Consider the following 19,398-nt stretch of genomic DNA (forward strand, 5'->3'; position numbering starts at 1 on the left):
ATTCAATTTTTTTCACAAATTATCTCTAATTGGTAGTGTGTCACAGAAAAAAAGAAAAAAAATGTCAGTCATAACCACACACACACTCCCAAGTACGACGCCACATCTGGGTGGGTGTGGGTGAGGTTACTTTTAGGGTTTCTTTTGACATCATTTAATATTATGTTTAGTTTTTTTGACAACCGTTTTCTTTTCGTTAGTCCTCACGAGACACATTTAAAATATCTCATGAGGAAATTTCGTTATACGTTTTTAGAAAAAAAAAAAAAAAAAACACATTTTCTTAGGAAGGTGTCGGTTTTAGGTTCCAGAAAATGGAAACAATTAATAGAAATTTAAATATTAACAAATTCAAGTTTCATATTCTCATTAGGGTTGAAAACAGTCACAAAAATCTCAAATATAATTCCCATATTCTAACATTCAATGATTTTTTTTTTGGATCCAAGATTCAAAAATTTTTAATTTTTCATTACCACAAATTTTATGATTGAGAAGTTATATTAAAAATTGCTATTCTATATTACACATATCGTAAATCTGCTATCAAATTTTTAGTTATCCTTGAAAACAAAATGTTTTCAACAAATACTGTAAACCGGAAAATATTAATTTAGATTTGTTTTTTTTATTGAAAAATCAGACGAGCAAAAATGTTAAAAATACTTTCAATACCTCTCCATGTCTTTGTCCTAAATTTTCTTCAAAACAAAATATGAAAATACACTGTCATAGGTACATATGTTTCCCAGGCCATCTCTCTTTTCAACAACATAACACAACTCTCGCAAAATAGCCATAAAGAGAGTTATGGCAAAACATGTCACAACAGTTCCTTTAGTTCTCTCTCTTGTTGAGCTCCTCTCTTTCTCCCTGAAGGTCATATTCCCATGCTTTTATTGACCAATGAAATCACTGGTGCATTGTTATGAAAAATATACCAAAAAGAAAGGATAAAACGACTTAGTCACCAAAAAAAAGCACGCCATACTATACTCACCCTCGCCATAGCATTTTGAGTATACCATGCAAAATTGTAACCATGACGCATTCTATGATATATTCTCTAAAAGAAAATTTCATCACACGCAAAGTATTTGCAACTAACATCGTATACATTCAACACGGCGCCCAGGAGGGCGCAGCTCTTGGTGTGGGTCGGCAAACCTGTTCCTAATACAGAAAATTCTGATGAAACATCTGATGAAACTTTTATTATTTCGTGCAAGGGATGATATGTCTGTTTTTTCATATTTAAGTGAAAATGTTGTAAATGGAAATTATGGGTTCGATACTCAAATCGTCAATATCATGATGGAATGGACAGAAATATCCAATTTTAACACAATATAATTGGTTAATTTCTAATCTTAAACCCGACCCGAAAGGGAAATGTAGAAACAAACCCATAGCTCTGGAACAGTGTGCTGTTTCTAGATTCTCTCATTTTCTTCCATGTTGCAATACTCGCTAATCGAAGTCAGATTTAATTTTTAGGACTTGTACTTGAAATACGCTATGCTTTTTAATAATTTTTCTCTTCCCTAGTGGTTGATTAAAATTCCAACTTCTGGTGTTGTTGACACCCATAAAATATCCCCTATAAGGGTTCTAAGCATTTTAGTCATTAATTTTTACATATATATTTGTATATGTATTAGTTTTTATATATGTCCATAATAATTGAAAAACAAAAATACTAATGTTTTGCTCTTTCTTTACTTTTTCAGATATCAAAACAACAAGCTTCAAGTCCCAAAACAAGTTCTTCGCCATTGGACAAACGTGTCTTGCAACCCAAACAGCCTAAACAGCAGAAACAACCGCAACAACAACAACAGCAAGCACAGAATCAAAACGAAAAACAACAACCGGCAACTAGCGATACTACCAACCAAAACAATACCAGCAGTTCCAATACTACAGCGAACACAAACGCAGAGAATCCAAATAAGACACAGGCCAATAAAGTTGAGTCTACAACCATAGGTAAGTGTGGCAACCAAATAAATGAAAAACAATAAATATACAGGGTGAGCTAAAAAAACTGCATCGAAGTCAAACACCATCATTTTTACATTTCTTGTTAAATTTTATTGCTTGAATGTAAAAATGTCGGAAATAGCATCAAATTTTAGAATAACTTTAGATATGTTCAAATTTGGACCTTTTGTGGGAAGCTACTAGAAGGAGTGGGCCGATGTTGCCCATCTCCTGGGTGAGGTACCATAAGGAGTGGCATGTGGCGGGGATATAAAAAACGATCCCAACTTTGATTACTGGCGATTTTTTCCTATAGAAAAATTCCTTCTTTCACTTCGGAGGATTTACATCCTTTGGCAGGAACTGAGGCCTTCAGACGGCCAATGAAACCTTCACACGCTGCCCGAATGTTGCTCTGCTACATTTTGGCCCAATCGCGGCAAAGCGCTTGCTTGAAGTGATCGACACTTTGGTATTTTTTTAGTGCCATCCTGCTTTCCCAAATACTACAGACACAATAATCCAACAGATTGGTATCTGGACACTTTGGTATTTTTTAGTGCCAACCTTGCTTTCCAAAATACTCCAGCGACAATTCCAAGTAGGGAGTTTCTTAAACTCACATATTCAACTCAATATCTACGAGTTCTTTATGAGTGCCATAAACATTTTGGCAAATTGCTTATAAGGAGCTAAGGGGGGAGTTGGCCTTTTAGTATAGAAACTGATTTAGCTTTGTTCGTGCTTAGCCATTATTATTTGTTTTTTGTTTCTTTTTTCTTCTTCAAGTTGTATTTTATTTTTAAATTCCCATCATAAAAGAACTTTGTTTTTTTTTTGTTGTTCTGTTTTGTTTATTGCTCCGGCATTTTGTGCTGATATCCAGCCATTATGTGTGGAATTTTAAACTGCGTTGTTTAAATATTATAGAGCAAGGTGTTTTTTTTTTTTTTTGTTTTGAGGTATAGAATTGACTTTTGCCATATTAATTATTGAATTATAAACATGACCAATAATTTGTGAAATTCCAAAATTTGTTTTATGCAAACAAATAAAAATATATGTAGATCGACTTTCCCCACCAATGATGATGAAGGCAAACAAATTAAAATATTTCTAACAGTGGGATTTAAATCTCCCCATTCTTCAAATGGTTTCGTATTTTCAAGATCATAACAAGATTTAATTAAATTTGGGGTGACGTGGGTATAAAATGTTCAAAGGGTAGAGGGAGGGATTGAATTTGAAAACTTTTTAAACGTTTCACAATAATAGTTTGATTTTCTGACTTTGCGGACCTGAGTTTCCCATACACCTTGGGAAAAAGCTCCCAAATTATAAGTCACCTTCCTATTGGGTATCCCCCCACTGTACATTTGTGTAACTCAAATTTTGTGTTATTTTGAAAAAACAAATGACGCGTGTCATGAAAACATGCCTGTATCGTCGTCATCCTATATGTATCTGGTTGGCAGTTGAAGTGTGTTATGGTGTATTCTCTTCTATAAATAAACGAAACAGTTTATGTTTATTCTTCGATAATTAAAATAAAAATGGCATGATCTTTTCTTCTTCTTCTCCTTCTTCTTTCTGCTTTGGGGTTTTCGAAAAGCACACACACACACATAGTTTTGTGCTTCTACCAATACTTGAACAAAATAAAACTATAAGCTTTTAAAAATGATAAGCTTTTAAACCCCACATCTTTGTTGTTATGTAGCCAGAGTCACAATCATTTGTGAGGGGGTATGACAATTTGAAGGGGTTGGGGGTGGCGAGGTAGCTCATGTAAGAAATGAAAATAAAATTGTAATCTTTTCCTCTAGACACATGTGATGATTAGCTTAGAAGATTACAAAAAATGAACTTATTTTGCATCGGAATGGACTTTTTTTCGAACACAAAGAGATGTCCAGTTATGACTGGAAATTAAATTGTAATCCAGAATGCCTGCCTTTTATAAATAGTTTGACACCTAGATAACCTCATGTTTGTAATCTAGATTTTTGTAAAAATTGTATTCCAAAGAAAAAGAAGAAACATAAAATATGAAATATAATTTAAAATTCGATTAATAGCAATTCCACTGCAGCCAGAGAAGGTTGTTCATATTTTTCATGTAAATATCTTGTTCTTTTAAAATGAATATTGGTTTCTCCACAATTTTCAAAAATTGGTACCATTTGGTGTAAGGATAGTAAAAAAAGCAAAAAATATTTCATTCCAGATACCAAAGCATATATATATTACATACAACTAAAAAGAACTTTAACATACCTGATAGATTTAATGTAAATTCAAAAACCTATTATATGCACTTTTTTCCGTTTCTCTTATTTTTTATTTCAATTTGTGCAGTATCCTAGCCCATAGGGCCAGGAACAGCTCCAAAAACTTCTATACATAAATACTGTTATTTTTTTAATTTAACAAAATTATCTTAAACGTTGTCTTTCTTCTTTACAGTCGTCTCGAAAAGTGATGCGAATGCTGCCGTGGTAAAGGACAAAAAGAAGGTTAACCAAAAAGTAAGAAGATCATATCATAAAAATACCCTTTTTTCCATAATTTCTAAACATTCTATTCCTCCTCTTGCAGGCTAGTGATTTTAGTAACGTTGGTGATTGGCCAATGTTAATTGGTGGTAAACCAGCCGGTACCGAAACAAAACGTTCAAACAGAAAACAACGTTCCAACGCTCACAAAGAAGAAAACGCTGCCACGGTAAAAACTACCGAAGGCCAAAACTTAGTTGATAGTCAACAACAGCAACAATCGTCATCGACAACTGCTAACAGTAGCAGCAACACTAACGATAAGGTAGCTGCAACCACATCGTCATCAGCATCCAGCACTAGTTCAAGTGCTGCCAAAGAAAACCAAGATCCCAAAGCAACAACTAGCGGAACAGCAAACAACAATGAAGCATCTTCCAGTAATGCCGGAAATGGAAATAATGCCACCACAAACACAGCAAATGGCATCAACAAGAAGATACCCAAGCAAAAATGGAGACCTCTACAAATCGATTTGGCAAAATCTAGTCGTTCCAAATCAATTGGTCGTCCCACCAGAAGAGGTATCAATTCCCAATCACGCTACCAAGATCGCAGCGGTGGCAACAATCGCTCAGCCCAAACTACTGTCGGCGGCCACGAAGCTAACGCTGAAAGACGCTCAGCCAACAACAACAGCAGCAGCTCTGCCAACAATGCAGAGTCTCAACGTGGCGGTGAACGCCACAACAATGCTGTCAACAACAAAACAAAATCTGGCAATGTGGGTGAACGCATTGATTCCTGGCGTAGCGGCAGCGGCACCAATCGGCATGAACGTGACGGTGAATACGAACAACGACCAGCCCGCAGCCAACGGCGGTACCGCACGGCCTACAGGGGCGGGCGCCAAGGCCGGGGTGGTGGCGGATTCTCAAGATCGGGACCAGGTCGTACGGCAAATCGCATACCACGCCATCTGTTAGCCAATGGCGAGTACGCAAGTTACCTACCGGCGGATGCCGCCGGTGCAGATCCCTCATTTGTTCTTATGGGTACCCATTATTATGGTCCCATGCCTGCTGCATATATTGAAATGGATGCACAAAGCGTCAAAGAAGCTATTAAAAAACAAGTGTAAGTATCCATGCCTGTAATGCGTCTATAAAATGTGTGTTCTCTGTTTACCCTGTGGTTTTGTGTGTAGCCATTAAAATTGCTTCATTATAATTAATTTCTCTCTTTCTCCCCTCTTCTATCCTGTTTACAGTGAATATTATTTTAGCGAAGAAAACCTTACCGGCGATTTCTATTTGCGCCGCAAAATGGATGACGAAGGCTGCATCCCTGTCACCTTAATCGCTTCGTTCCATCGGGTTCTAGCTCTAACCACAGATGTGGCTCTAATCATTACAGCCATTAAGGAATCCGATAAAATTGAACTTTTGGAGGGCTATAAGGTGCGCACAAAGACAAATCCCACCATATGGCCCATTAAGGAAGCTGTGGATACAGTTAGTAACCCACTTAAATTGGCGGCAACTGCAGCTGCAAGTGGTGCTGCTGCTGGAAGTACGCCCGAAGCGTCCACCACCACCTCCACTACTACTGCTGCTGCTACCACCACTTCCCAAACTCAAGATAATGTAACGAGTCAAGCTAATGCTAAACCTGCTGCTCAAGAAGCTACAAGCACTGATACTACTGCTACTCCTGCAAATAACAATACCTCACCAAATATTATCTATGTTCCCGAAGTGCCTCTGCCACCGATTTTAACCTCACCCATGGCTACAAAGCCTTTGAGTTGTATACCACCACCACCGGTGCCACGTAATTCGCAAAATCTGCTACCCACCATTTTGATGCAACAAGAGAGACAAACACCTGCCACCCCTGCATTGAATGCCATCAGTGCTCTCACCAAAAAGGTGGAAGCTGCCGCGGCAGCTGAACAGCAAACGGCAACGGGTGGAGCTGTGGCTCAGTTGGCGGATCATTTGAGTGGTTTGGCTGAGAGTGTGACAACGGCTGTGAAAGCTCCAAACTCCACATCGACTCCGGAAAAGAAGAAGACAGCGACCCCAGCAACGACTGAAGGCAAAGCACCAGCTGCTACCTCTGAGAGTGCTGATTCAACCGCGAGTGCTGGCGAAGCTGCCGATGGCATGTGGAAAGAGGTAAAGAGACGCTCAAAATCAAATGCTTATAAAGATACTAAATCAGCTACCACCAACTCGACACAATCGTCATCATCACAATTGCCACTCGCCAACACCTCTTCCGCATCCACATCAAACCAATCCGCCACCATGACCACCAATACAAAAACCACTCCTACCAACTCCCTGATTTCCACAAACAAAACATCCTCCAATGTCACTACATCAAATGCTTCCTCTGTCAACAACAACAACTCCACTTCCTCCACCACCAATTCCACCGCCACTACCATCAAATCCTCCTCTACCTCCTCCAAAACAGCTGCATTCTCTGCAATCACCACAACCACCAGCGGTGGCCACCAGCCTGTCGAGAAGGAAGAATTAGACTTCCAGTTTGATGAAGAGCTTATGGATCCTATACCTGCCTCTGGACGCGTCAACAACTTCACCGACCACTATTCCGACGATGATGAATCCGATTACGAATTTGCCGACCGTGATATTAACAAACTGCTGATTGTCTCCCAAGTACACAGGGCTCCCAAACATGAGGGTTACGATCGCACTGCCGACTACACATCGAGAACTAAAATTACTCAGGACTTGGAGAATGTGATTAACGATGGTCTGGTCAATTACGAAGAAGACTTGTGGATTACCTCAAACACGGCCAAGGATTATCGCACTGTAAATTTGATATCCCAAGAAGATTTTGAAAAATTGGCCGGCAATGCTGGTAGATCACAACGTAACCAACAACCGCCGCCACCACCTCCACCCGCCTATGACGATGAAGACTCGACATTGAATACCACACTGAACTCCACACTGAATTCCACAATTAAGTCGCGTAGAGCCCGTTTCTATGCCGCGCCCAATAATCATTCGCTCGACTTGCGTACACCACGTAAACGCAAGACCCGCCATTCATCCAATCCACCGGTAGAGGCTCACGTTGGTTGGTTGCTCGACACCGTTGAACACAGGCCACGTACCACATCGATGGGTTCGTCGGCGGGTACGTCGCCCACAACATCGTCGTATGGTTCATCAGTACCTCAATCGTTGCCCGTCTTCCAGCATCCATCACATGCCCTACTCAAGGAGAACAATTTCACGCAGCAAGCATATCATAAGTATCATTCACGTTGCCTTAAAGAGAGACGTCGTCTGGGTTATGGCCAATCGCAAGAGATGAACACATTGTATCGTTTCTGGTCATTCTTTTTGCGTGAAAATTTCAATAAGACCATGTACAATGAATTCCGCTCCTTGGCCTTGGAAGATGCTAGCAACGGTTTCCGTTATGGTTTGGAATGTCTGTTCCGTTTCTATTCGTACGGTTTGGAAAAGAAATTCCGTCCTCATATCTATGAAGACTTCCAGGAAGAAACAATAGCCGATTATGAGATTGGTAAGCATTTGACAAATGAAATATTGAATGATAAGGGGGCGGGTTTAGTTAGATTAGTTATAAGGTTTAGAGGTTTAAATTTAAATTACAATTAAAATAACATCTTAACTATTGACAGTTAGTTTTCCATTTTATTTGGCAATTTTTATAAAAATGTATGTCTTGGCTATTTTGGTTATTAGAAGTCTTTTAGAAAATATTTTGAAAATTGAAAAAAAAGTGATATAGAATTGGCAATAATATTTGATGTACTTTTTTTTTTTAACTTTCATTGCAGGACAACTCTATGGTCTCGAGAAATTCTGGGCTTTCCTTAAATACTATAAAAATGCCGATAAATTGGAAGTACAACCCACATTGAAGGAATATTTGAAACGTTTCAAAACTATTGAAGATTTCCGTGTTGTCGAACCCGAAATTAATGAAATGTTACAGGGTGTGGGCAGTTTGAATCGTGGCCGTAATTTCCAAAGACATCGTAGTGTATCGGAAAGTGATGGTACCAAAGTCATTGTGGCCGGTGGTAATAATCGTCGGCCCAATACCACAATTACCAATCGTAGCGATTATGTGGGCAATAGAGTACAACAGCAACAACAACAACAACAGCATCAACAACAGCAACACAACCAAGGCGGTAATAATCGTAGACGCACTGGTTCCTTTGGCAGTACCACTGTACGTGTACGCAGTGGTTCACTGGGTAATAAACCTCAAATTGCCAATCGCAATTATCACTATGGCTCTCCCAATGAGCTAAGGCGCAGCGGTGGTGGCAGTGGCAGTAATTCCGGTCTAAATCGTAACCAACGTCAACAGCAACAGCAATTGCAACAACAGCAAAAACAGAAACAACAGCAACAACAAAAAGATGCAGCTGCTGCGGCTTCTACCAATAAACAACAAGCTTCGGCAGCAGCAGCACCATCAACATCATCCTCGGAACAACAACAACAACAACCAGCCAATAAAAAATCAACGACAGCGTCTGTAGCGGCGGATAAATAAAATTCATTTGTTTTTACGTCTGCTATTTTTATTATTATTTTTAATTTTTATTAAACAATAATTTTATTTCTTTCCTTTATTCTATATTAAGTGCTATTTTCTATATAAAGCAAAAACCAACACTAGTTTATATTCTAAAAAAAATATTTTTTAAACATTTTTTTTTCTTCAAATAAAAATAATTTCTATTTTGGGTATTTTCAAGAAAGCAAAACAAAAAAACCAAATAAAAAAATGTGAAGAAATTAAAAAAATCCTACCAAAAAAATTTATAAAATTTTAAAATCACAAAAAAAAAAATACAAAAATAATGATAAATGAATAAATTTCTTTATTAGATTGTAGGCTTACATTTGTCCATTTGATAAACGAAAAAGAAGTAAACAAAAAATAGAATATTTTTTGCAGAAACGATATTTTTTCTTAAACAAAAATCCCAACACCCAAAATTGAAAGAACTTCTTGTACTAATAATTTTTGTAATTTTTTCTCTTCTCTTCTTACTTACTTTCTGTTTATAACTATTATTATTTATTGTTAATATCTTTTCTTTTGAAACAAAAAAAAAAACCTACTTGTCCTTTCAGCCCAAAATTTGAAAATGCTCAAAACCCAGATCATTAAAAACTAAAACTTTGTTGATTTTTTTTTCTTTATATTTTTATTACAACTATTATTTTTTTTTCGAACCATTATTGATGTTATAAAAAACACACACACAAACCTGAAAACAAAAACTCTCCAAAAATATTATATTTTTTAAAATTATATTTGCTTAAAAGTGACTTTATATTTAATTTCTTTTTTTGTATAAATTTAAAATATATTAAATATTAATAAAAGCCATGGCAAAGCTACCAGGGACCGAGAAGAAAAAAAAACAAAAACAAACTGGATTTGAAATATATGTTTTTTTCGTACGAGAAATTATGGGCCTCCAAAATAATTCTCGTATGGGCCATTTTTGTAAGTTCTCGTAAAGGGAGAAAAGCAGTTACAATTGCATATTTATTCTTTATAAAGGGGAGAAATTGTCTAAAACCCACAGAAAAATACCAAATTAGCAATTTTTTAAATTAAAATCAAATGAAAAAAAAAACTAAATAAAATATTTGTAACAAATTCATTGGGAAATTAAAGAAATGAAATAAAGTTAATAATGTTTCTAGTGGGGAGGTGTTTTAAACATTTCGAAGAAATAATCATTGCGACAAAATTATAAAGATACGTTTAATTTTAAATGGATATTAACTATTAAATAAACATTTAATAAAAGAAAAAATCCAAAATATTTTTAAATAACCACTAAAATTTTAATTAAATATTGAAATCATTTGTGACCCATTTAAAAAATGTTTATTGATTTGTTTTATTCTAAAAACATAAACCTAAAATCTATTTTTTTTTTTTTTTCAATAAAGTTTTCTTTTATAAATCAAGGATTTATAGTTTTCTAAAACTTAAACAAAGCATTTTCACAAAATTTAAACAAAATGTTTATTCAAAATTTAAAAATTTTGAATATATAGCATTTTTTCAAAATAACGTGTTTTTAATTCTTCCTACCAATTGGAACATTTCTAAAAAATTTTTTCAAAAAATGAAAAAAGAATAAGAAATTTATTTGCTTTCTTAGAGTGTCAGATACAAAAATTCGATGGATCAAAACAAAATATATACCATTTTTTTTTAAAGAACGCATACATATTTTTAATTATTCCTACCAATTAGAACATTTCTAAAAAATTAAAAAAAATTTTTTTTTTGCTTTCTTGAATATTTTAAGAAATCTACCAAAACAGAGTCTTAGAAAATCCTATTAATTATCAAATAATTTTGTCAATTTTTAATTACTTTTTGTTAAAACATTTAAAACTGCTCGAAATGATAAAAAATTTAACACCCATAGTTAAAATTTAAGATCTCACTGAAAAGAAAATTTAATTCAAAAAAAGGGGAAACAAATTTAAACTCTAATTTTGTTATGGTAAACATTCTCCCTTTCTTTTGTTTTTAATGTACTGCTTTGCCCTTATATTTGCTTACATGGCATCATTTTTATTAGGTGGTTCCCGCTTTAATTTCTTGTTTAGCTACATTATTTTTATTAACATTTATTTTTCCTATTATTTTAATTAATTTAAAAAAAATATATATATTAAATAAATTTATATATTTTTTGTTTTTTTTTTTTATTTAGCTTTAGCAAAACAAATATCAACATTGAATTACAGATATAAAAAAAAGAAAAATATCCTAAATGAAACAAGAAGAAATATGACAAAAATTATTGCAAAAAAAAACAAAAATATTACACTAACACACACACACTATAAAATATGTAAAACACAAGAAACCATGATGTGAACTCTGAAATTAAAAACGAAAATAATGGACATAGAAATTACCAAAAGAAAAAAAAAACAAAAAACTGTAGCCCCAGTGCCAATCAACAAAAAAGCTTCGTTACAATATTCTTGACAAAATACAATGTGACACAGCAGTAAAACAACATACACACATATATATATAACAATATTTTTTCCACACCACGAATGTAAAGAAAAAATCATTTGAATTGTTTTTTTCTTGTAAATATTTTATTTTTAAAATAATTTTTTTTGTTTGTTTTTAGTTAAAGCAAAAAACACATTTTTTTGAAACTAACCTAAATCAACTATAACCCCAACTATATCTAATGATTATGAAATATGCTTAAACAAAAAAGAGAAACATATATATGAAAACTTTAAATTTATTTTGAATTTTTGTTATTAGTGCATTAAGGTTATAACTTTAAATTAATAAAAAATCTATCATATATCGGAACAATGTTCATTCCGATTTAAAAAACAAACAAAACCATCGCTATTTTTTATTTTTAGTTTATATTTGCTCCAGTATTTTTTTCTGAATATCGCTTTTGTTATTTTTTTATTTTACCTACGAAAATATTTTTTTATTTACCCCTACCATAATCTCCACACAAGTTTCCCTGACATTATTTGTTTCATTATTATCGATATTATTTTTTGAGTGAACTTTGAGTTTCCTTATTTGTCTTTATATCTTCACACATATTTTTACCCCCAAAACACTATGTGTTGGTGGAATTAAAAGTTTGATTGGGCCAAGAAAAATTTCCTGATTTTGCAGTTGCTCTACAGGTCGCAACTATAGACCAATCGAAGCGGAAGTAAGCATGTGGCTAGAGCTTAGGGCTGGGCAGAAGTCTTCCTATTTTGATGGATTTCTATTTAGTGGGTGAAATAGACCATAACATTTGTGTAAAATAAAATTTCAAATTTTCTATTAAACCGCGAATATTTTTAATCACGGCAAAATCACAAATAGACGAACAGGTCAATTCTGACCGTTACGTTGACGCCGATATTAAATATGTCGGATATATATAGCGAAATATGTACAATGTGTGTATACAAAGGAAGAAGGGAATGTTAGCTTGAATGCTTATATCTCAAGAATGGCTGGACCGATTTTGACAAATTTTGTCAATTCAGAATACTCTCTTGACATAAAAGTATAAAATCTAAAAAAACTCGCATAAAAAGATGCCAATAATGATATTAATATAGATTTTGTAGTATTTTGTGACATTTTTTATCGCATGCGATTTTTTCAATTTGACTTATAATATTAAAGTGGGTAAACGTCCCTGGTCAAAATGCTAAGGGTAAAATCTGGGCTCCATGACATAATTTAAAAAGCAAAATATTCCCAAGTGGATTTAGAAATTATTGGCTTCTAACATATTGTTGTTGTTGTAGGGTATCACATGGTCGGCCCCGCACGGCTATAGCCTCTGCTTACTTGTTTTTGTTGTTGCGATTTCCACCACATGAATTGAATTACATGCAATGAGTGCTAGTGAAATATGTTGAGCGTACAAACAGAGGCATTTAATATATTAAGATGGGACATTCCATTGTTGTTTTGATTCAATAGATGGCGCTGGTAGTAGAAATTATATGTTATGATTTTTATTGGTTCAATTCGCTGATTTTTATCGGTTCAATGTGCAAGCTATTTTTATAATATTAGTTGCCTAATTCAGATGGAGGTTCCTAATTAGTTGTCATGCGTATGCATGCTCCACATCATGGTAGAAGAATATAGGTAGACGCGTCGACACAGCTGCTGGGACAATGAACTGTCAAACCAATTTTGGAATTGAAAATGTTGAATGAAAAATTATTTAAATTTGTAAAAATTGTTAAAAAACGCGAATTATAATAGCCTCCGAAGGACGTAGTATAAGAAAACATATAAAAATCTACTTATATTTGAAAAAACATTTAAAATTTTTTGACATATCAATGCTCCCAAGCGTTGATGCATCTACCTGTATTCTTCTGCCATGCTCCACATCTACATATTTCACATACAGGGTGAGATAAAAAAACTCTAAGAAAGTCAAACGTCATAATTTTTACATTTTTTTAAAATTTTATTGAATTAAATCAAAAAATTTCGAAATAGCATCAAATTTTAGAACAAGTTTAGATTTATTCGAATTAGTCACCTGTGGCACGAACTATGACCTTCAAACGTCACAAGCTGTCCGAATGTTGCTCTGCGGTATTTTGACCCATTCCCGGCCAAGCGCTTGCTTGAGGTGATCGACACTTTGGTATTTTTAGTGCCAACCTTGCTTTCCAAAATACTCCAGACACAACAGTCTAACGGATTGGTATCCGGAGATCTTGGTGGCCATTTTGCGCTGGCAATTAAGCGAGGAACCTCATTTTGAAACCATTCTTGGGTGGCGCGTGCTGAGTGCGATGGTGCTGAGTCCAGTTGGAATGTCCAAGGTCTGTGTCGAAAATGTTTGCGTGCCCAAGGCTTTAATACACCTTCCAGAATATTTTCGCGATAATATTCGGCATTTATTCTGATGTCACGGTCGATTAATACGCGCGGAGGGCGACCATCGGCTTTTATGGCGGCCCACACCATCACCATGGCCGGCGCTTGAGTTCTGGTAGCCAACCGAAGGTTTTTTCAGCTGACCTTTTTTGCAAGTAAACACGATCATTTTGTTTGTTTAGAAACTGCTGGCCAACGAATGTTTTCTCATCGGAGAAAACCAAACTCGGCATTTCAACACTTTCGGCCAAGCGTAGCAACTTTTTAGATCTTTGGAGTCAATTTTCTTTTTGTTGCGGTGTAAGTTCTTGCACTTTTTGAAATATCAATGGCTTTATCCCGAGCTCATTTTTCAATATGTATTTGCCGAATGGAATATTGCGATATGTTCAGCTCACGAGCCATTTTTCGGGCACTGCGACGCGGGTTTCGATCAAGTCGCTTCTTTACTTTCCATTTATGCTGATGTTACTTTCCATTTCTGCTGATGTTGCTGTTTCCTTCCGTCCACGACCTTGACGTCGGGCTACGCTACCAGTATCACGGTAAGGAGCGATGGTATGAGACACAAAAAAATATCCACATTTAAATGCTGGAGTACTCTAACGATAGCCACTTTTGGGTTGCCAGCCAAATATAAAGAAATCACACCGGAAAATTCTCACCAAAATGCTTGTACACATGTAAACAATATAATGAGCTGTCACTGGAATAATTTTAACAGCTCTCGGACGAGTGGCTTAGAAATGAAAACAGTCTGAAGTTGATTGCAGTTTTTTCATCTCACCCTGTATGACATATATGATAAGATCCGTCGTCATGACCGTAGAATTAGCCACCTGGGCAAATATCTCAATGTCGTCTGAAGAACATGAAAGTAGAGAAAACAAATATAGGGAATTCCCTGCTTTAATGTACGCGCTTGGACTTTTGCAGCCATCTTTACACTCCAAAAAATTTAACGAAATGCCAGCCTATGCTAATAATTTCACCTCTGTCTAAATTTGGACTTGTAGAAATATAAAAAATAAGTCCAACAGCAAAGAACAAAATTTCCGTATAAAACCTAGGCCATATAACAACCGACATGTTGCATACTTTTAGGAGTGAATTGACCAACATTAAAAATAAACTACATACTATTTTAAGTTAATTTTTATTATAGTTTAGTTTAAAAAATAAAATATAATCAGGAAATATTCATTGATTTTTCTTTACATTCTAAACTAATTAAAAGTTACTCCATTTTTTAAATGAATTCTAAACCGTTGATCAAAATATCCACAACCTAATAAAAAAAAAAAACAAATTACCTACATTTCCTTAAATTGGTTGTATAGACAGTGGCAGACTATACAAGTGATTTATGGGACCTATGAAATATTATCCACAGAAGCTACTGCGAATTTTGAATCGAATAAGAGTACTTCTCCTAAGGATGTGCAAGGTCAATGAAGATATATCATTACGAAGTTGCAGCAAGTATTACTTAATGACTATCTCTTCACTGATCTGCCTTTCTTATTCGATTCAACTTGGATCGTAAAAAAATACTTTCTCTCTCTCCCAAAATAATAATAATAATAAAAAAATTAAAAATATTTAACTTAAAAAAAAGACTTTCTCATTAACTATTTATATATTATTTTTATACATACAGTAAAGCAAAAGAAAAACAATTAAGTATACCAAAATACAAATATTTGTAGAGTTTTTAATAAAACACCTAAGATGACGACAATGCAGCAGGCTAAAATAAAAAATTAAAACAAATATGAACAAAAATAATAATTAATCAAAGAGTAAATCTATGCATAAACCAATACAATATTACTAATTATAAAAGTTAAATGAAATCGTTTCTTTTTTATTATTGAAATACTTATTGCTTTAGATTTAACGAAAAGAGATAAATATGAAAATGATGGATGAAACTAAAAAAACGAATATTTATGTAAGAAGAAATAAATTACAGAAAAAAAATATTTAAATACATTTTTGTATGCTTTACTTTATTAGTGCGTTATTACAACTGCAAACATAGGTGAGTATCCAGCAAAAAATTCTATTACCAAGAGAGAGAGAGAGCGAGGAAGACGGTGATAGAGGGACAATGACCTGGAGTCATGGCCTTTTTTCTATCTCTCCCACTTCCTCTCTCTCCCACTTCCTCTCTCCCACTTCCTCTCTCCCACTTCCTCTCTCTCCCACTTCCTCTCTCTCCCACTTCCTCTCTCTCCCACTTCCTCTCTCTTCTTCTCTCCCACTTCCTCTCTCTTCTTCTCTCCCACTTCCTCTCTCTTCTTCTCTCCCACTTCCTCTCTCTTCTTCTCTCCCACTTCCTCTCTCTTCTTCTCTCCCATTTTCTCTCTCTTCTTCTCCCCCTCTTCTTCTTCTTTCTACTTCTCTCCCCAGGTGACCCCAGGTCAAGAGGTCATTGACCCCAGGTCAAGGGGTCATTCCTCAGCGAGAGGAAGGAAGTGAGTGAGAGGAGAGGGAAAGAGAGAAAAGGAGGGCGGGAGAGAGAGACAAAGAGGAAGAGAGAGTGAGCAGAAAAGGAGGGAGAGAGAGAGGAAAGGGGAGAGGAAAAAGGGAGAGCGAGAGCGGAAGAGGGAGAGGAAGACGGTGATAGATGGACGGAGAAAGAGAGGGAGGGAGAGAGAGGGGGTGGGAGAGAGAGGGGGTGGGAGAGAGAGAAAAAAGGTCAATGACCACGGGTCAAAGGGTCATTGACCCCCAGGTCAAGGGGTCATTGGCCCCCAGGTCAAGGGGTCATTGGCCCCCCAGGTCAAGGGGTCATTGGCCCCCAGGTCAAGGGGTCGTTGGCCCCCAGGTCAAGGGGTCGTTGTCCCCCAGGTCAAGGGGTCGTTGGCCCCCAGGTCAAGGGGTCGTTGGCCCCCAGGTCAAGGGGTCATTGACCCCCCGGTCAAGAGATCATTGACCCTTTCTCTCTCTCTTTCTCTCTCTTTTTCCCTCTCACTATACCTCTTTCTCTATCCGTCTTCCTCTCTCTTCTTCTCTCCCTCTTCTCCTCTCTTCCTCTCTCACTCTCCCTCTTTCTGTTTCACTTTCTCTGTTCCTCCTTGTTCCTCTCTCTCTACTTCTTTCCCAGGTGATCCCAGGTCGAAAGGTCAGTGACCCCTCATGTCAATGGGTCTCTTCTTCTCTCCCTTCATATTTCCTCTTTCTCTCTCTCCCTCTACTTCTTTCCCCAGGTGACCCCAGGTCAAGAGGTCATGGACCCCATCTCAAGAAGTCATTGACCTTTTCTCCTTCTCTGTCCCTTTTCCTATCTCTCCCTTTTCCTATCTCTCCCTTTTCCTCTCTCTCCCTCTTCCTCTCTCATCATCATCATCCATATTTCGAGGTGGCGGAGGGTATAAAAAGGATGGTACAAACAATACATTTTGCAGCTCATTCAACCGTTTGTCCATCATTAAGTGGATTTTCGTATTGAATCATTCTCTCCACAAATATCAATGTCTCCAATTTAAGTTTTCGTGTATTAAGAGCTACGCCATCTACATCACTCGTTGTACATGTCTGGTAGTATTAAGACATTTGCTGTGCTAATGTAGACAATAACCTATTGTTTGACCTTATTTATAACTATACAACACAAGGTGTCGCTTTTGTGTCTTCATTTTGATATAGTGGAGGATTTTTATTCAAACTAAAAAGACCGAAGATATGAGATAAATAAAGATGGGACATTATTTTGTTGTTAAATAAATTAATAAAAAAATAATAGAAAAATAAATTTTTTTGTTGTTGCAAAATCGTCAGGCTAAATCCCATTATTGTTGTTTTTATAAAAACAACGTTTGTTTATGAGTGGAGAACGATGGTAATGTTTACCAGGGGGTAAGGCAGGGAATGCCTAGGTTTCGGAAAGAGCCACCAATCCTCATCAGTTCCCTTGTTTCTTGTCTGGGATATTCTCCCCAGAAGTTATTTAAAAAATAACTTCTATGACAAAAAACATTTTTTACCCAAGTGACGAGATCGTAAGCTCAATAGAAGAGGAACAAAAGAATTACATAAAACTAAAATTCTTTTGGAAAATCTTCTAAATCTTACAACCGCACTTATAAACATTTACATCTTTCTCCACTTGTTATGCTTTCGTTCAACCTGAACGAAGTAACATAACCATGTAAGTTTGTTTTGTCTGTTACAACAAAAACCCCTTCGTCGACCGTGCCTGTGTCTATTAATAGAACAGTGTTTGGCTTGCTTGTTTGGGATACCATAGTATTTTGTTGTTGCAAAATCGTCAGGCTAAATCCCATTATTGTTGTTTTTATAAAAACAACGTTTGTTTATGAGTGGAGAACGATGGTAATGTTTCTTTTGTTCCTCTTCTATTGAGCTTACGATCTCGTCACTTGGGTAAAAAATGTTTTTTGTCATAGAAGTTATTTTTTAAATAACTTCTGGGGAGAATATCCCAGACAAGAAACAAGGGAACTGATGAGGATTGGTGGCTCTTTCCGAAACCTAGGTATTCCCTGCCTTACCCCCTGGTAAACATTACCATCGTTCTCCACTCATAAACAAACGTTGTTTTTATAAAAACAACAATAATGGGATTTAGCCTGACGATTTTGCAACAACAAAATACTATGGTATCCCAAACAAGCAAGCCAAACACTGTTCGAAAAATAAATATATTAAAAAATAAGAGTGTAAATCCCAAAATGAATCATTAGATAAAAGAAGCAAATAATTAAATAATATCTTTCCGTTTGTTAATTTTAGGTTTGACGAAAAAGTCGTACCCGTCAAACAGACGTTTTGAGAAACAAACAAGTAGAAAAGTACAAACATTTGGAAGGAACTTGAATTAAAAAAAAATCCGAAAATCCACTTAATTGAAAACCGCTATATGGGGACTATACGAAAATGTTAACCTGCTTACGATTTTTTTGTCACATGCGATAGTACCCATTTTGAACTTCAAATACGAAACTTGAAACAGTTCCAGTGAATAATGTCCCCAAAATCATTAAAATATCGAATATCGGGAGGTACAATTAGATGGGGAATATACGAAAATGTGAACCTGCATACGAAATTTTTTGTCACAGGCTGTAGTACCCATTGTGAACTTTAAATACAAAATTTGTTACAATTCCGGTAAATAATGACGAGTATCGGGAGATATGATGTCCGTCTGTCTGTCTGTTGTAATCACGCTATCTTTTGAACGAATTGAGATAGAAGGCTAAAATTTGGCATACATGCATAGTTTACCAGTAGGCAGGTAAAGTTCTTAAGTGGGCCATGTAGGTCCACTTTTTAATATAGCCCACATATAATGGCACCTACCTATTTTCGGTATTTTGGTGATTTAAACGACACTATTTACCGGAAATGTTTCAAATTTGGTATTTGGAGTCCAAAATGGATACTACAGCCTATTTTGATGATTTTAGCCACAATA

General features: G+C 35.7%; 1 protein-coding gene across 4 annotated transcripts in view; it reads left to right on the plus strand.

Annotated features, from left to right (window-relative positions):
- LOC101892572 (la-related protein 1) overlaps positions 1-11,374 on the plus strand; it is a 63,286-nt gene extending 51,912 nt beyond the window's left edge. For all 4 annotated transcript variants that reach the window (XM_020038158.2, XM_020038159.2, XM_020038160.2 and 1 more), the window contains 5 exons: positions 1,731-1,989; positions 4,450-4,511; positions 4,582-5,615; positions 5,749-8,057; positions 8,335-11,374. In XM_020038158.2, the coding sequence (XP_019893717.1) occupies positions 1,731-1,989; positions 4,450-4,511; positions 4,582-5,615; positions 5,749-8,057; positions 8,335-9,065 (4,395 nt within the window). In that variant the 3' untranslated portion in view covers positions 9,066-11,374. The remainder of the gene's footprint in view (positions 1-1,730; positions 1,990-4,449; positions 4,512-4,581; positions 5,616-5,748; positions 8,058-8,334) is intronic.
- The last annotated feature ends 8,024 nt before the right edge of the window (positions 11,375-19,398 follow it).

The sequence above is a fragment of the Musca domestica genome, unplaced genomic scaffold, assembly GCF_030504385.1.
Source record: "Musca domestica strain aabys unplaced genomic scaffold, Musca_domestica.polishedcontigs.V.1.1 42, whole genome shotgun sequence".
In the NCBI taxonomy this organism is placed as follows: domain Eukaryota; kingdom Metazoa; phylum Arthropoda; class Insecta; order Diptera; family Muscidae; genus Musca; species Musca domestica.